The sequence below is a fragment of the Mastigoproctus giganteus genome, chromosome 2, assembly GCF_048544385.1.
Source record: "Mastigoproctus giganteus isolate SK-2022 chromosome 2, ASM4854438v1, whole genome shotgun sequence".
NCBI lineage: Eukaryota > Metazoa > Arthropoda > Arachnida > Uropygi > Thelyphonidae > Mastigoproctus > Mastigoproctus giganteus.
The window spans coordinates 130,034,460-130,052,542 of NC_143576.1; the positions used below are offsets into that span (position 1 = coordinate 130,034,460).

Sequence of the window (18,083 nt, forward strand, 5' to 3'; positions counted from 1 at the left end):
TACTACATATCGTATAGTGAAAGGTATTTTATTATGGAGAGTCCATCGTAAAGTGATTTGATCATATAGTGAACCCATTGTAAAGCGGGGGTCCATTGTATTTCCCTACTGAACTGCTGAAAAGCTGCCAAGCATTCACTGGTGCCTCTATATGATCTGTGGCAGAACAAACTGAGAGAACTAACTAATCTACAGAAAATATCAACTCAATTGATATTATTTCATTTCATTTATTTATTTATGTTTGATTATTTTCTTAAGTAGTTTAATTTTGTAATTTTATTTTGCATATTTGGCTCTATCAGTAGTTTTGAATATGTTGATTTGGCATTGGTTCACTCAAAATTTAAGTTTTGTATGGTTGGTTTTTTTAATTTAGCCTGAAAAGAGCTGGTCTTATTGAATTTTTATTTTCTGCAGATTAGTTAGTTCTCTCTCTCTCTCTCTCTCTCTCTCTCTCTCTCTCTCTCTCTCTCTCTCTCTCCCTCCCTCTCTCTCTGTTTGCTCTTCCACTGAAGTACCAGTGAATGTTTCACTGGGCTTTCAGCAGTTCACTAGTTCAATATGGAAATGTGACTTTTTTAGTGTTAACACGTGGGAGTGCTCCACTGAGAAATCATGCCTGATACCCTTATTCTTTCAGTTCTTTTAATTCTTTCTTATTATTGTATGATTTCAGTTAATTTCTTATTTGGGAGTCTGCTTTTGTCTTTGGGGATGGAGTTCTTTAATATTTTTGCATAACATAGGCTACAGTATTGCTCCAATCTCGTGAAGGGCTGAGGGGCATCTTCCTGTGATGAAAGTTCAATTTGGTTTGTTCATTAATTAGTGTTTTATATATTTGAGGAATTTAAGCACTGTTACTTTCATACTGTTTGAGAGTGATTAATTCAATTAAACTGTTTATTTGACTTGTCCTGATTTTTGATTCATACTATGTGTGTGTGTGTGGGGGGGGGCTTTTTTATATGTGTGCTTTTTATTTAGCAGGCTCAGAAAAAGATGTAAATTGTAAGTTACATAGGAGCTGCTAAATTCAATTTTAAGCTTATGTGATGGTTTGCATTTGCTTTGGGCTATGATACATCATAATCATCATCAGCCATTTTCAATCCACTGCAGGATGAAGGCCTCTCCAGCAACTTTCCAGTTCCTTCTGTTTTGTGCAATGGCCATCCATTTACTACCCAGAAACTCATGAATTTCATCTGTCCATCTCTGTTGTTGTCTTCCAGGTTTTCTCTTAACTCCTCTTGGGTACCATTCTGTTATTTTCTTAGTTCATCTGTCATCATGTCTTCGAGCTATGTGACCTGCCCAAGACCATTTTAGTTCTTTAGTTTTGATAAGAATGTCCTTTACTTGAGTTTGCTGCCTAATCCATGTGTTTCTCTTCTTATCTAACAGTCTAATTCCCAATATAATTCATTCCATTCTTCGCTGTGTAGTTCTCAGCTTCTCTTCCATTCTTTTGGTGAGTGCCCAAGTTTCACTTCCATAAGTCATGGTGGGGAGTATACATTGGTTCATTACTTTATGTTTCAGACAAATTGGGATATTGCTCCTCAGTATGTGACTATATTTCCTGAATGCTATCCATCCAAAATTTATTCTTCTCTTGACTTCCATCCATTTTTTTTCATTATTACAGCTAATGACTTGTTCCAGATAAGTATATGACTCCACATTTTCAATTACTGCTCCTTCAATCATTATATCCCTTTTTTGTGGCATACTTGTGCATACTTGTTTTAGCCATATTCATCTTTAGTCCAAAATCCTTACTAACTCTGCATAATTGATTAAGATTTTCCTCTAATTCTTTGGGATCGTGGCTTATGACCACAATGTCATCTGCAAATCGTAAATGGTTTAGGTACTCTCCATTCACATTGACTCCTTTCTGCGACCAGTCTAATCTTCTGAAAGCTTCCTCAAGGGCAGCAGTAAACAGCTTCGGAGATTGTGTCTCCTTGTTGAACTCAATTTTAAATTTAGTACTGTCTTTGTCTAGTTTAATAAAGGAGGTAGCATTCTCATATATTTTCTTCAAAATCATAATATATGGAGTATCTATGCCTTGTCTTTCCAGTGCCCAAAACATTGCCTTATGCTGTATGGAGTCAGATGCCTTTTCATAATCCACAAATGCCAGGCATAATGGTGTTTTATATTCATTTGCTTTCTCCATTAGCTGTGACATTACGTGGAGGTGATCCATAGTTGAGAATCCTGTCCTAAAGCCAGCTTGCTCTTTCGGTTGATTCTCATCAAGTATTCTTTCTAATCTGTTAGTAATGACCCTTGTGTACAACTCGTAGATGTGGGATAACAAGCTAATTGGTCTATAATTTCCAATTTCTGATTTATCTCCTTTCTTATGCAGCAAAACTATGATTGCATTATTCAACTCCTTAGGCACCACAAGTTTTCTAATGCATTTTGTGAAGAGTCTTGCCAGTTTTTGTGTCATGTCTCTTCCTCCCAATTTTAACAACTCTATAGTAACTTCATCTTCCCCTGGAGCTTTCTGATTCTTCATTTTCTTCAACGCATGTTCTACCTCATCAGGAAGGATATCGGGTATGTTGTATGTGTTACTAATTTGCGATCCATCTTCCTCACTGCTGGCATCATTCTCTCACTCCTTGTATAACTCTTTATAGTAGTCTTCTGCTATTTGAATTATGCCTTCTCTGGTATTCATAAGTACACTGCTGTTCTTCAGTTTCAGTATCATTTGTCTTTCTGTATTACTGCTCATGACTGCTGATTTAAATCTTTTATTTTCCCTTAATGCTTGTTCTACTTTTCTTGTGTTAAATTTTCTTATGTCCTCTCTGAGTCTCTTTCTAATGGCTTTGCATAACTCAGTATACTTAATTTTCTCCCTGTCAGTATTTTTCTTGCTCTTTAATTCTATGATATATAGCCGCAGCAAACGTTTTATTCAGTTTTATATGACTCACCTCATGGCTTTAAAGTTCACTTTATTAAATTCATTTTTTAAATATTTTTTTTATTCCATTAAATTTTTTTTCGAGAAATTTCCAGATGCTTCTAGTTAAAAAAAAAAAAAAAAAAAAGTTTTAGGATGTAGCTGGCCATATGTGAAATGTAAAGTGGATATGTTTTATAACATGATGAAGACACTTGGGGTAAACTTAGCAAGATAGTTGGTCAGCCACAATCTTTGTTCAGATCATAGTTTTTAACAGTTTTTAACCTTGGTTCCAGTGTTTGCAAACTTTATTACTTGTAAGTTCTTAATAATGATAAAGGATTTTATGCAAATAGCCTGAAAATATTTAATATATTTTATAGATTCGAGACCTTGCCATTCCTTAATAACAGAAAATTTAAATCTTGAATAATGCTATGTTATATTGAATGTTCATGTTTTCATTAATTATCTTAATTTTTCAGAGTATGTTTGCTCAAGAAGAGTTTCACAAAGAAGTAATGAATTACCCAGGTCCTCTCATCAGGTAAGTTGTATATAGATATCCTAAATTGCTTTAAAGTACAGTCTAAAGATATACTTTAATTTTTTTTATTGAAACATTTGTGCACTATTAATTTTCCCACAAATTAAAGATATTTGTTTATTTTTTCTATCTGATGTACTCCCATTTAAAGCAAACTTTTTTTTTTTTTTAGAGATAGGCATTAATTTTAACTTACATCCATACATATTCTTTACAGGGGTAAAACACATAAAAATAGCGTAATTCAATTTTGCCTTCGTAAAAAGGAAGAGTTAAAGGAAAGACCTGACATTGGTGATCGGGATTCTTATATACTTCTCTGGGATCTGATGATACTTCTGTTAAGGCAGAATGGAGTAAGTAACTGAGATATAGTTTGGAATTTTAATTAAAAATGTAACAGAAGGATAATATGTTGAAGTGTTTCTTAATTTCCTATTAATCTTAGGATGTGTTGTCAATTTACTTTGTATTTTATATATATTTATAATTATTTAGGAAACTTAACTTGGTTTCCTGGTTTTTAGTTTATTTAGGCCTTGGTTTATTCTCAAAATGCATTTGCTGACCTGATTAAGAATTATTGTATCATAGTTTCTTAATAATATATTTTACATGAATTTAAGTGCTTTGTATTAAGGCAACAAAAGAAAAAAATCACACAAAAACTTTCTACACTTGTGGGAGTTATGTTCTGGAAGGTAATTGTAGAAATCTTTGGTTTATCATCAGTTCTATATATAAAAAAATAAATAAAATAAAAAATAAGGTTCAGTTCCAAGTTTAGAAATAATATCCCAGAGTTCAATCTTTGCTAAATAAAACAACTTTTAATGTCATAATAAATGCTACTCTACATTTTCTATTCTTCTGTAGGAAAATGGAAACAACGGAAACAAAGCTTCCCTAGATGGAAGCTTTGTTTCCTATGTTGAGAGTAAAGGTTTGGGCTTAAACTCTTTTTTCCACCTGATAATGGGTACCAGTACGAAGTGCATGGGGTGGTTGGTTGTGTCCGGTTACTATTATTGTTATTATTACTGTTGGTCGAGGAACTCTTATTATCCTACAAATGTTAAGAATTGCAGAGATCATAGCTTTCTGGAGTTCCGTGTAAGTGTTCTCTGGGAGGCTTATTGCTGCAAAGTTCTTATGGAGGCTCTTTGGTACAATGCCGGTGATTGACATGGAGATCGGATTGGTCATTACTTGTTTCATATGCCACATATCTTTGACTTCCTGTCTTAGCTCTGAGTGTTTCCTGATCTTTTCCTTGTATGTTTTCTGGAGGTTGCTGGTGTTGGGCACCACTGTCTATCTGGTAGGTAGCCATTTCCTTCATGTTAATGAGGGTTATGTATGGTCTCTTTTGCGGGATCATTTTTTCTTTTATTATGGTACAGTCCCAGTATAGTCTGAGTAGAGGTCTCTTGTATGGCCTGAGCCTTGTACTTGTAATATGGTAAACTTTCTTTAATCAGCTGGTATTTTTGCACTAGCTTCTGATGTCTGTAATGACTGTGTCTTTGAGTGTACTCTGTCTGAGTGATTACCCTGTAAACTGCAGTGATGTGCTGAACTGTTTCTGGCATCGACAACATGACTCATCTGTTACTCCAAGGTCCTTGGCAGTGTATTTCCTGTAGCTAGTATCGATTACCTGATCTTGGATGACAAGCATGAATCCTTCAGTCTCAGGGAAGAGTTTTCCTTTCATGAGCCAAGCACTGGAAGTCATCTTATCTATTTAGCCTTGATGGAGGTGATTGTAGTATCTGCCGTGGAGTGTCCTCTTCGCCCATCTTTCTGTATTTGTTTCTTCTGTCTGTGTGAAGGTGATGTCTTTGTTGTGGTTTAATATTATGTACTATTTGTCTATCTTTCTTATGGCTTGATGTATTGGTGCTGTGTTTTTCTGGAAGTAATCCCGCAGGTTCTTAATTGCTTTCTCTTATTCAGTGCAGTCAGTCTATCCTCTCCCTTCTTCTTCATGGGCTGTGGTAAGTCTCTTGATGCCCGACTTCAGGTGTCGTTGGCAGCTCTTGGTTGTCATTATCCTGATCAATTTCATAATCTATTCCAGCTCAGTGTTGGTCCAATCTGTGATCCAGCTGGGACTGTGTAAGTGCTTATGGCTCTGACCATGTTCCCACCATTGATTTTAGCAGACTTCTTGGTCTCTGATGGTATTTCTCAGTCAGGCAGGCCTTGATCTCCTTGTGTTCTAACTGGTGGGCCTGCATCGTCCCCAGATATTTGTATGTCTCTCCCTCCTCATTACTTCAGTCTCTTCACCGGTCTTCAGTTGGTAGTTTTGTCCAAATAGATGTCCTTGATGTAATCCATGAGTATTATACTGCCACCTGGATAATTCTTGCATTTGTCTAGGCCAAATTTCATCCTGATGTCAATGCTGAACTCATCGTTGATCTGTAGTAACTGTTGGAGTTGATTCTCAGTTGCAGCATAGTCTGTTGTCATCCATGTACATGGGTATCAGTATTGGTCATGATGTTTTTGACCTTGGTGGTGGTCCTCCATTTTGCCATGGTTGCTTCTAGGAAGTGTCAGTGTCACATTGAATTTGTAGATCTTTAATATCTCTATCAGCCAGCTGTGGGGGATTGAGTCGAAGGCCTTTCAGTAGTCGACATAGGCCATGTACACATTGTAGTGCATCTTGTAGGCTTACTCCATAACTGCAGCGTCAATGGTTATTTGCTCCTTGCATCCTTTGCTACTCGTTTTACTTCCCTTTTGGTGCTTGACTTCGATGATCTAGCTCTCCAAGTGGTCTGATATCCTCTTAGTTATGCAGCTGTTCAAGATTTTGTATGTTGTTTGGAGTCAGGTCTGTACTTTGCCAGGTTTGTGGCATCTTTGTCTCGTTAGCCTTCAGGTAGGCGATTCTTTGAGTCAGAGACTGGAATTGTGTCAAGGTGCTTTATTTTCTGGGTGAATTGCACCTGTACTATGTACCCGTGTGTGCAGCTGAACTTCTTGTACCGGTAGTTATCTTTTTCTGGGGTTTGCTAGTTGTGGGACTTCCTGACTGTCATACTTCTTCCTGAATCTCCCATTCTGTTATCTCCCGTATGGTTTTCTTCCCTTCTAGGTCTGTCCATCAGGCACAGCCGTTATGGCTAACATTGCTGCCCCATAGGTTCCCCCAGAACTCAAGTGCCTTCTGATCAAGAAGTCTGTTGAGCTCCACCTCCGTTTGGTGTGGATGTTGCCTTCCTTGAGGATGGCCTTCACTTTTCTGATCAGTTTCTTACTTTTGTTACCCTGTGTGATACTGGGTCAGTTGGCCTATCTTCAATCCTGTCTCTTCTGTCTTCTGCTGTTTCTTTCTTTCTCAGGCTGGTTGTTCCTTGTTTTTGTGTAATTTTGTTCTCTCATTTCCCTTCCGTTCATCCTTGTGGCTGCTAAAGCAGCACAGTAAATGGCTGTGCAGGTGGTGTCTAGTATTACTTTGTTGTTGTTGAGATAATCTGGTATTATTTAGATATTGAGGTGGTCTGTGACTTTCCACAGGATTCTGTTGAGTCTCTGCTTCAGTATGGTGTGGGTCTTTGTGGGATCCATTCCTTCAAATTCTGCTAGATCTTTCTTCCACTCTTCTTCTATTCTTGATATTTTGACCTTGTTGTTTCCACTTTGGCTACTATGGGTTGTAGCTCTTATACTTGCTATTTTATCTCCTCCAATTCTGGTTTGTTTGTAGTTGGTTGCTTACATCCTGCTTGATTTTTTCCAAGATTGCAGGAGCTATCAGGTGCTTTCTGATGATGGTCTGTCTATGGTCTGCTATTTGCTGTTCGGTGATCTGAACAGTCAGGAACCATTCTAACCATTTGATGCGTAGTTTTGTCCTATAAGTTGTTACGTCTGTCTCCAGCTTCATTACTTTGTTAGATCCTAGGCAAATGCGATAGTTCATGCAAGTGCCAAATTACTTTTTAATCATTTACGGTTCAATGTTGTGCTGGGCGTGACATAAAATTCCACTTCGTCCACTTTTGCATTCAGTGTGCCCATCAGTTTTTCTGGTCACAGAAGTTGTTTACCAGTGGTACTGGTGTAATTATTGTACTACCCTATATATACTGTATTTTCTGGCTTATAATACGCGGTTTTTTTTCGCGAAGAAATACTTGGAAAATCACCCTGCGTCTTATATGGTCAATGTCAGATTAGGCCTAAAGACTACTGGCAATGCATTTTCGATTACACAGTGCCAGTAAACTGAGTTCTGAAAACTTCCCTTTGAAATTCACACCAATTTTACTTAAGATTTATCTATTGAAATATATTTTTAACAATTATCAGTGGTTACAATCTATGGCAACAATACATACCAGTAATCTTTTTTTCGTGGAAAATTTGTTGAAATCTGCGTGATATCAATCTCACAATCAGACGTGAGTGAAAACTTGTTTCATTTTCCCATGTGTTTGCTTCCTCTATAATATGAACTCACGCTTTTATGGCATTCCTCTATGATCTCACGCTTTTATGATATGGCGGGCTAATTAGACTGGATCGGGATTTTTCAATTCCAACCGTCTTTTACAAAGAGAAAGTGACACCCGTATTTGTTTTAGTGTGAGTAAGAATTTCTGTTACGTTACTTCTGTCAGCTTTTTTCAGAAACAAACATTTCATTATTGATTGAACATTTACCCAAGCGTATACCATTATTTTGAGAAAAATATATTACCGTATTTAATTTTATTTTTATTATTTTCTCCAAATTATTTTTATTATTTTGAAGAAATATTTATTGTTTTATTTATTTTTTTTCCCCAAAATATGTGGCCAAAACTAGGGTGCGTCTTGTATGCCAGTGCATCTTATAAGCCGGAAAATATGGTATATTTCAAATAAACAATCCATCCATGCTTATTAATGTTTATATTGAATTATTAAGTACATGCGGTGTTGTTTGTTTTGGTCCTCTTTCAATTGGATGTTGTTGGCACCGAAAACATCTTCATTTCTGATCATGAAATTTGTGTTTATGCTCTACTGACTTAATTATTATACTGTGATCTATTTATGCTTCGTATACAATATAAATGTGTTTATATTGTTTTCCCAACATACTGCCATTTGTATATACTTCATATAAACAGCCTGCAAAATTAAATTGATATTTATATTCAATAGTTAATGGAAGTTGGTCCTCAAGTCTAATGTGGGGACTGGCACAAATATAGGCATTTCCAGTTTAAAAAGTCTCTTTTCCCACTGTACTGCCATCCATTTATTCTTTATATAAAGGATCTGAAAAACTAAAACTGTTTTTTGATATTTATATTCTATTGTTAACAGCAGGAGGAGTTTTTTTTTTCTTCTTCTTCTTCTTCTTCTCTATTTTCTTTTTCAGTGTAGAAGTCACAAAGTAACTTATTCTCTGTGTTGGAGTGAAGCATTTAGAGTTGGTCTAGTAAAGGGTCTTTCTGAGGAGTAAACTGAGAAATTTTTAGACCTTGCTGAAGAAATTGGTGGGAAGAAAAGGAAACTCTTAGAAATAAAAGTTTCTGATTATTCCATATGGTTTGACTGGGTTTAGGTCTCACCAAATGAACTAAAGGTGATTTTTGGAGTTATCAACATGGGACTAAATTAAAAAAAATTGATATAGAGAAATAGTGGTCTGAAGAAGGGGGCAGGCAGATATTTTGGATATTGTATCTCTGCCTACCCACAAAAGGACAAATGAGGAATTCAAAGTAGGGGCTCTAAAGTAAAAAATCAGTCAATTATCTGGATGGAAGGATTTGCGAATATTTTCTTGTGGGAAGAAATATTGCATTAGAACTTTTAAACTTTTATATACACTGAAAGTACAGAATTCATGGAGTTCCTGGGCAATGCGACTTTGTCACCCCTCTCACTAGTGGATGAACCCACTACTTGGCAGGTATATAGGTACACTGCATTCATGTAGAGGGTAATTCGATGTCAGTATGGATAAATGTCATGAGTTAACCAACTTTGAAAGAGAGATGATGCCCAACACACGGGTCACTCTATCATGGAGGTGGTACAGAATTTGCACTATCCCTGTTCAATAGTATTGGGAGTGTATTGAGAATATGGCATTTCTGGAATAATATCTCATCATGGATAGTGCTGTGGGCAGAGAAAGGTGGTAGATGAACATCGACGTCTGTCTCATTTGATTTCAGCCAACCGGAGAGCGGCAGTGGCACAAAACGTCTCCACCAAGCAATCATTAGCTGCAATAGGTTATGGGAACTGTTTTGGCAAAAGAACATCGACACTGGACCTTGGAGGATAGGAGACAGGTCTTCTGGTCTGATGAGACCCATTTCCAGTTATTTCGAGCAGACGGGAGGGTGTTTATCTGCCGGAAGCTGCACGAAGCTATGCACCCGTCATGTTAACAAGGAACTGATCAGGCAGGTGGATGGTCGGTAATGGTCTGGGATGTGTTCAGCTGGCACACGTTGGGACCTCTGGTACGTCTAGGTGCATCTCTGAATGGTCCAGGTTACGTGTTGATCCTTGCAGACCATCTGCATCCCTTCATGGTCATTGTGTACCCACAGGGCAACGGACTCTTCCAGCAAGACAATGCACCTCCCCACAGAGCCGTGGTGACTAGAACATGGTTCAAAGAGCATTCCGTGTTATCTAAAGGCAAATGATGATCCCACAATGCATAACATCACAATTTATCGTAAGGATAGAATTGCGGATGGTCCTGCTCATGGGGGAGTGGCTATCCGTGTGGGCAACCAGACCCCAGTGCAGCCCTTGCTAATTACAACTAGCATAGAAGCTGTTGCAATTTGCCTTATGGTGGGATTTTTATTAACGGGTCTGCTCTATCTATTTGCCACCTGGGATTGACATCTCCCAGGAAGACCTTGATGATCTTCTAACACAATTGCCTCCCCCTTTCTTACTTCTCGGGGATTTTAATGGACATAACACCCTGTGGGGTAGTGCTAACATCAATGGAAGGGGACGAGTCATAGAGCATATGCTAAATGACAATGACCTTTCCCTTCTAAATACTGAAACAAATACCTTCTTCCACATGCCTACCCGTACTTTTTCTGCCATTGATCTTTCTATCTGCTCCCCTTCTCTTCTCCCTTCACTCACTTGGGAAGTGGAGGAGAATCCATACAGAAGTGATCACTTCCCTGTGATAACCTCGTTACACAGTGGGAGACCATGTCTTCCCTTCAGGTTACCACGGTGGAAGATTGATCAGGCTGACTGGACTGCCTTCCAACATCAGGCAATTTTTGATCTTAGCACAGTCAGTCAAGAGCCTATCAATGATGCAGTTACGTACATCACAGAAATCATTGTCCAAGCAGCTGCAAATGCTGTCCCAGAAACATCTGCCCGGTTTCCACCATTTCCCAAACCTTGGGGGAATTCACAATGCACAGCAGCAAAAAAGGCTCAAAACAAAGCGTGGGGGATATTCCGTCGATATCCTACCACTGTTAATCTAATAGCCTTCAAGCGTGCACGAGCCAAAGCATGCTACATTTGCCGTCAGAGTCAAAAGGAATCGTGGATCCATTTTACATCATCCATTAACCAGTCTACCAATTCTAAGGTAGCCTGGGATAAAATCCGGAAAATGAAGGGAAAATATACATCCCACCCTTCTTCAATCCTAGATTATAATGGATGCGCTATTGCAGATCCAACTGCAATAGCCAATTCTCTTGGGGAAACAATCTCTAACATCTCTGCAACATCTTCATATTCCCCAGAGTTCCTGGTCCTGAAATATAAAATCGAAAAACAGGCACTTAACTTTAAATCTAAGAGCATTTATCCCTACAACGGGGATTTCACTATTCGGGAACTGAAAAGAGCCCTCGCTCTTTCCAAAGCAAGTGCTGTTGGACCAGATGGCATCCATTATGAAATGATTAAACATCTTTCACCAAAATCTATGGATTGTCTGCTCTTTCTATATAACAGAATCTTTATTGAAGGGCAGTTTCCGGATTCCTGGCGCAAGGCAATCGTTCTTGTCTTTGCTAAGCCAGGAAAGGATCCAAAAGTCACTACCAATTATCGTCCTATTGCTCTGACTAGCTGTCTGTGCAAAATCCTGGAGAGAATGGTTAATTCTCGTTTAATCTGGTATTTAGAATCAAATGACCTCTCCAACATCCAGGTGCGGCTTCCGAAGGAACCAGTCTACTTTGGACCATCTTATTAGACTGGAAACATCCATCCGGGATGCTTTCCTAAAACGCGAACACTTGGTGTCAGTGTTCTTTGACATGGAGAAAGCGTATGACACAACTTGGAGATTTGGCATTTTAAAAGATTTACATAGCCTAGGCCTTAGAGGGCATCTCCCCTTTTTTATTCAAAACTTTTTAGCCAATCGATCTTTCCAAGTTCGTGTGGGATCCTCACTCTCTCGCTCCTTCAGCCAAGAGGAGGGAGTACCACAAGGATCAGTATTAAGTGTCACGCTTTTCGCCATCAAAATAAATTCCATCACAGAACAACTTCCTCCAACTGTAAACAGTGCCCTCTATGTTGATGACTTTAGCATTTTTTGCCAGTCATGCAACATGAGGGTTATTGAAAGACAACTGCAAAAAGCCATTGATCGTCTCAATTCCTGGGCACTTACTAATGGCTTCTGGTTCTCGCCGGAGAAGACCGTTTGCGTACACTTTTGTCGTAAGCGTAATCTTCATCCTGAACCTGAATTAAGGCTCGGACAAAATGCTATTCCAGTAGCAGGGGACACAAAATTCTTGGGACTCCTATTTGATAAAAAAACTGACCTTTCTGGATCACATCCGTCAACTCCGCACAAAGTGCACACGAGGGCTTAATATTCTCCGCTCGCTCTCCTCTACATCTTGGGGAGCAGACCGATGCACCCTTCTACGGCTTTACCGTGCACTTGTGCGATCCAAATTAGATTATGGGTCCCAGGTATATTCCTCAGCCAGAGACAGTGCCCTTCGATGGCTGGACCCTGTCCATCATCAGGCCCTCCATATCGCTACTGGAGCATATCGCATGTCTCCTGTCCAGAGCTTATACGTCGAAGCAAACGAACCACCGTTATCACTTCGACATAAGCAGTTATCTTTAAAGTACGCTTTAAAACTGAAATCCCTGCCAGTCCATCCTACGTGGCTATCTGTTTTTGAGCCATGATGGGGAAATTTGTACAATACCCGTAAGACTGCCAATCGTCCTTTTGGTATTCGTCTCCAAGAGCTACTCAAAGAACTTAATATCAAGGTAGACAAGGTTGCCCAAACACCTAAGCAACCCCTTCCACCCTGGCATGCTCATGTCCCGAAATGTGACTTGTCCCTTCGGAATTGGGTAAAGTCGGACACTCCATCATCTGTCTACCTGCAGCTTCATTCAGCACACCGAACTGAAAATTCTGACTTCGCGCCAATTTACACAGACGGTTCAAAGTCAGAATCATATGTGGGATCTGCTGCTGTCTTTACAGACAGCACTACATCCGAGGAGATTCCCTCGGAATGTAGCATATTTACTGCAGAGCTGCACGCAATTGAGTTAGCCTTAGATCACATCAGTAAATGCCAATACCAACGGTTCATTTTATATTCCAACTCTCTCAGCGTGATACAGGCTTTAATAACTGTGAGATATAATTCTCATCCAGTTCTGTCTAGCATTCAGCAGAAGATTCACTTCCTCTGTGGACGTGAATATGATATCCGCTTCTGCTGGATTCCCAGCCACATTGGGATTACGGGAAATGATTTGGCTGACGCTGCAGCCAAATCAGCAATTCCCAATAATAAATGCTGCCTGTCAGTCCCCTATACAGACTACAGGCAAATAATACACGAGAAGATACACTCCCAATGGCAGGATTCGTGGAATAGACAGACTGCGAATAAATTATATCATATAAAGCCTGTAATTGAACTGTGGCAGTATAGTCTGCGCAGGAATCGTAAGGAGGAAGTTGTTCTTGCCCGGACGCGCATAGGACACAGTCATTTAACTCATTCGTTTCTGCTGATGGCTGATGACCCTCCTATGTGTGTGTCCTGTGGCACAATTTTAACGATTAGACACCTTTTAATTGACTGTCCAGATTTTAGCAGCACCCGTTTTACCGCTTTTAATCATCTGACTGAACCTTATACACTCAGTCAGATTTTATCTGACAGTGACAACGTGTCTGCTGTTTTTAACTATTTTAAATCAAAAGTTTTTAATTGTATTTAAAATTTGTTATTGTTATCTCTATTGGTTTATTTTTTATATACCTGTTATTATATATCTGGACATGGTGGCCTAACTACTTAGGTCACTGAATGTTTTAACTTTTTATAATATAACCGGTATTTGCCGCATTATAGCCTCAGTTGCTGATGCGCCAATAAAACCCAAACCCAAACCAAAGAGCATTCCTCAGATTTTACCATCATGGAATGGCCTTCCCGTTCACCAGATATGAACCCTGTGGAGAATCTTTGGGATGCTGTGGAAAGGTCCATTTGAGTTTTGGATCCCCCCCCCAGAATACGATGGAAGTATGGACAGTGATGCAGCAAGCATGGATGGAAACACATGTGGAATGTTTTTGTGAATTAGTGGACTCAATGCCTCGCCGCTTGGCTGCCCTTATCCAGGCAAAAGGTTGGCCTATCTGTTACTATGTAGGTATCTCATGATTTCTGTCCACTCAGTGTATTAGCTAATGTAAACTTGAAAATAAATAAATTTTGAATATCACATTTCAACCAGTCATTTGTTTGATTGATTGATAGAGCCGGACTGCATGGGGAAGACAGTGAAAATAATGCTGGACTGCAAGGAGTTAATGTTTCAAAATTGTAAAATGTTGATATATATATATATATATATATATATATATGTATGTGTGTGTGTGTGTGTGTTTTTTTTTGTAAAAAGTCCTGGATTTTAAAGCATTCCAGAATCTAAAGTGCTAGATTTTATAGAGTTTACTGTATTATGAATTAAAACTCATAGCAGACAGAAGGTATATATATTTGTTTCATGTCAAAAATTGCCAGTCACCTAGTGATGTAAGATCATGGTGAATGAGCTAACCATTTTGTCATTTTTTGGGACATTTAATAGCAGATGGTCTCTCTCAACCATTTAAAAAAATTTTTTTTTGGTAGTATAAGGTGCATTAGCAGTGAAACCTTATACTGAATTCTGATAACAATATCCCATCACTGTCAAAAATTGCAATCAGCATGACCCTCGTTTGATTTTGATTGCTATGGTTTTCTTGGCATTGTCAGTGGCTTTGTTTTCCATTTTTGCTTTAAACATTGGTCTCTGGGTCACACCCATACATCTAGGATTTATCACCTGTTATAATTTTTGTTAAAAAATGCAGGATTGGACACAGCTTACACAAACAATTCATGAATTGAGGACTATGCATCTTTGATGTGCATTGAGTTTTAATGGAACAAACTTGGTACCCACTCTCCTCGCACCCAAATTTGTTAGTCAAAATGGCCTAAAATGAACCAAATATGAAAGAGACATCTCCTCTGCAATTTCTTGATTGGTCAGTTGCCAGTCTGATTGAATGATAGTGCAGACATGATGTTTTGATTGGTTGTTTTAGGATGCTGATGGTCGAGTGCTTCTTTCTTCATCTTCAAGCATGCACTATTCCATGGTCACACTTCAATTCAGAATATTTTTCCTTCCCTGCACAATTAGTTAGGCATGTTAGTTAGGCTTATATTAAGGTCTTGGTTTTAAGATTGTTTATGTATTATGAATAGGTAATATGTGCTGCTAATCTTTAAAAATAGGTAATACAATGTTAATCTGACGTTACTAGTAGGCTTATGTTAAAGTCTTGGTTTTGACATTGTTCATGTATTATGAATGCATAATGCATGATGTTAATCTTTTGCACCTTGCATATGACTGTGTACAATTTGCAAACTTTTTAAATAGCAATTAAACAAGAAAATATTGCATTGCAATTATTTTTGAGCATCATTGCCAAATGGATGTATGGAAACTTGTAGATCCAAGAAATACAAATAGAAAAGAACAGTATCAGGTAATATATTTCTTAAGTCTTTTAATTTGCACTTGAGGGAAAGGTACATTTCTAAGAAATGTGAGGTTCTGCTAAGATTAGCTCCATTTGAGACAGTAAAATTAGTTATTCAAAAAAACTGAAAGATAGTACAAGATAGCTTCAAAGGAAGGCAGTACTTATGCATATGTCTGTTCTAATATACCCTGTAGGAAACTCCTCTGGTTTAAAATCTCTCTTCCAGTTCTGCTAAGATTTAATTGTTCAAAAGAAATGTGAGGTTCTCTAAGATTAGCCCCCACTGAGTCAGTAAAATTAGTTATTCAAAAAAACTGAAAGTTAGTACAAGATAGCTTCAAAGGAAAGTGGTACTTATGCATATGTCTGTTCTAATATACCCTGTAGGAAACTCCTCTGGTTTAAAATCTCTCTTCCAGTTCTGCTAAGATTTAATTGTTCAAAAGAAATGTGAGGTTCTCTAAGATTAGCCCCCACTGAGTCAGTAAAATTAGTTATTCAAAAAAACTGAAAGTTAGTACAAGATAGCTTCAAAGGAAGGTGGTATTTATGCATATGTCTGTTCTGATATACCATGTAGGAGACTCAGTAATTTTGAATCTCCTCTTTTGGATCTTCTCTGGCTTAAAATCTCTCTTCCACATTCTGTCAAATTAACTGTTGCCTCTGTTGTTCTTCCAACTCCACTAATCACTTGGAACTCTTTGACTTTTTCCAGTCCAATTTTCCTAATAGTGAGGTAATTTTTCTTGGTGATTTTAATGTTCACAACTCCAGCTGGCTTCCGTTTTTTAGCCACATGGACCCAGCTGGTCGAGATGTGAGGCTTTTGCAATTACTAATGACCTTGCACAGATTGTTCATTTACCTATCAGAATACCAGACAATCCTAACCACGCAGCCAACACGCTTGATCTTTTTCTCACAAACAACTAAGTACACGTTCAAGGTGAGTGGTCCTCTAGGCACCTCAGATCACAACTTGGTGATGATCTCTTCTCCGATGGAGCCTTTCTCTCATGACCATTCTCAACCTCGTATTGTTTGGCATTACAAGAATGCAAAACAAAATGATCCGCGAGATTTTTTTCTTCCTTTACTTGGTCGGATTACTGTTTCAAATCTTTTGATGTCAACATTTGCTCAGATTGTGTCAGAAAAATTATTCTTGTTCATTTTCTGCATACACAAAAGCTCGCAACAATTGTAAAGCAATTATTAATCAGTCCAAACTGTATTTCAAACAGGCTAAGTGTAGAAAACTTGCTTCTTGTCTAGATGGTAGTTGAGCATTCTGGTCTCTTGCTGAAGCAATTGGCTGCAACTTTTGCCTATTTCTGTTCCCACTTCTGCCCAAACCTGATGGTTCTATTGCCACTTCAGCAACAGATAAAACAGACCCGCCAGCAGAATCCTATTTTTCTTCCAACTCGTGTATTGATGATCTTGGTAAACTACCTCCCGCCATTCCCAGTACACTTCATTCATTGCCTCCTGAGGTCTTCCGTCAAAAGGATATCAGAAGGATTTTGAACAATCTTCAGTAAGAAACCTCCAGGTCCTCATGGTATTTCTCCACTTGTTCTTAAAACCTGTGCTCCTGAACTTACTTCCATTCTGTGTCATCTTTTTTTCACTTCCTTGTTCCAAAGGCATTTTTCCTTCTACTTCGAAATTTGCTCATATCCAGCCAGTTCTTAAAAGGGTGACAAATTCCTCCCATCCAATTATCATGCCATTGCACTTACTTCTACTCTTTTTAAAGTATTCTATCAGATGTAATAGACAGAATCCATCTAATGTGGATTCTGGCAGTGTCGCTCCACTGGTGATATTTTGGCTTATGTTACCCATCTGTGGACAAATTCAGTGGAAAAGTTTGGTGAAACTCAAGTAGTTGCCCTCGACATTTCAAAGGCTTTTGATCATGTTTTCACATAAATGCCTTTTAAATAAGCTTCCATCTTATGGTTTTACAACTGATTTATGTAATTGGGTATCCAGTTTTCTCTCTCACTGCTTCTCTGTCTTCTAACTTCTCCATTAATACTGGTGTTCCCCAAAGTTCAGTTCTTTCTCCTGCTCTTTTCCTCTTGTGTATTAATGACCTTTTTTGAGCTTTTTAAGCATGCCTTGAATGTTTGAGGTCAAAATAAAGAACAAACGTTGATTTGTAACAAACATAGTTATCTGTAATGTATTATGAAAACAAGTCCATTTACAATCCAGTACAGTAAAGTGTGCTTGTCTTGGGAGATTGAGAAATAAATTTTCCCTGATAATTGAAAATCAGGTAGTCTGTGAATTGGCAAAAAAACTTCTAAAGTGACACTAATATAAATTGATTTAGTCACATGCCATTCATATTTAATACACATACCTTTTTGAAAAAGGTGAACAATAAAGTTTTCTTTTTCCCTTGGTTTGCCTTTTGTTGTTTAGGGTACTATATAAATTCCAAATCAATTTGTCAGCAAGAGTGGCATCATCAATACTTGTAGCTG

The 18,083-nt window shown here is 38.1% G+C and overlaps 1 protein-coding gene across 2 annotated transcripts in view; it reads left to right on the plus strand.

Moving 5' to 3' along the window:
- The window catches only part of Sec16 (endoplasmic reticulum export factor secretory 16), a 592,575-nt gene that overhangs the window by 240,136 nt on the left and 334,356 nt on the right, over positions 1-18,083 (plus strand). For both annotated transcript variants that reach the window (XM_090389538.1, XM_090389539.1), the window contains exons 15-16: positions 3,430-3,491; positions 3,709-3,847. In XM_090389538.1, the coding sequence (XP_090245664.1) occupies positions 3,430-3,491; positions 3,709-3,847 (201 nt within the window). The remainder of the gene's footprint in view (positions 1-3,429; positions 3,492-3,708; positions 3,848-18,083) is intronic.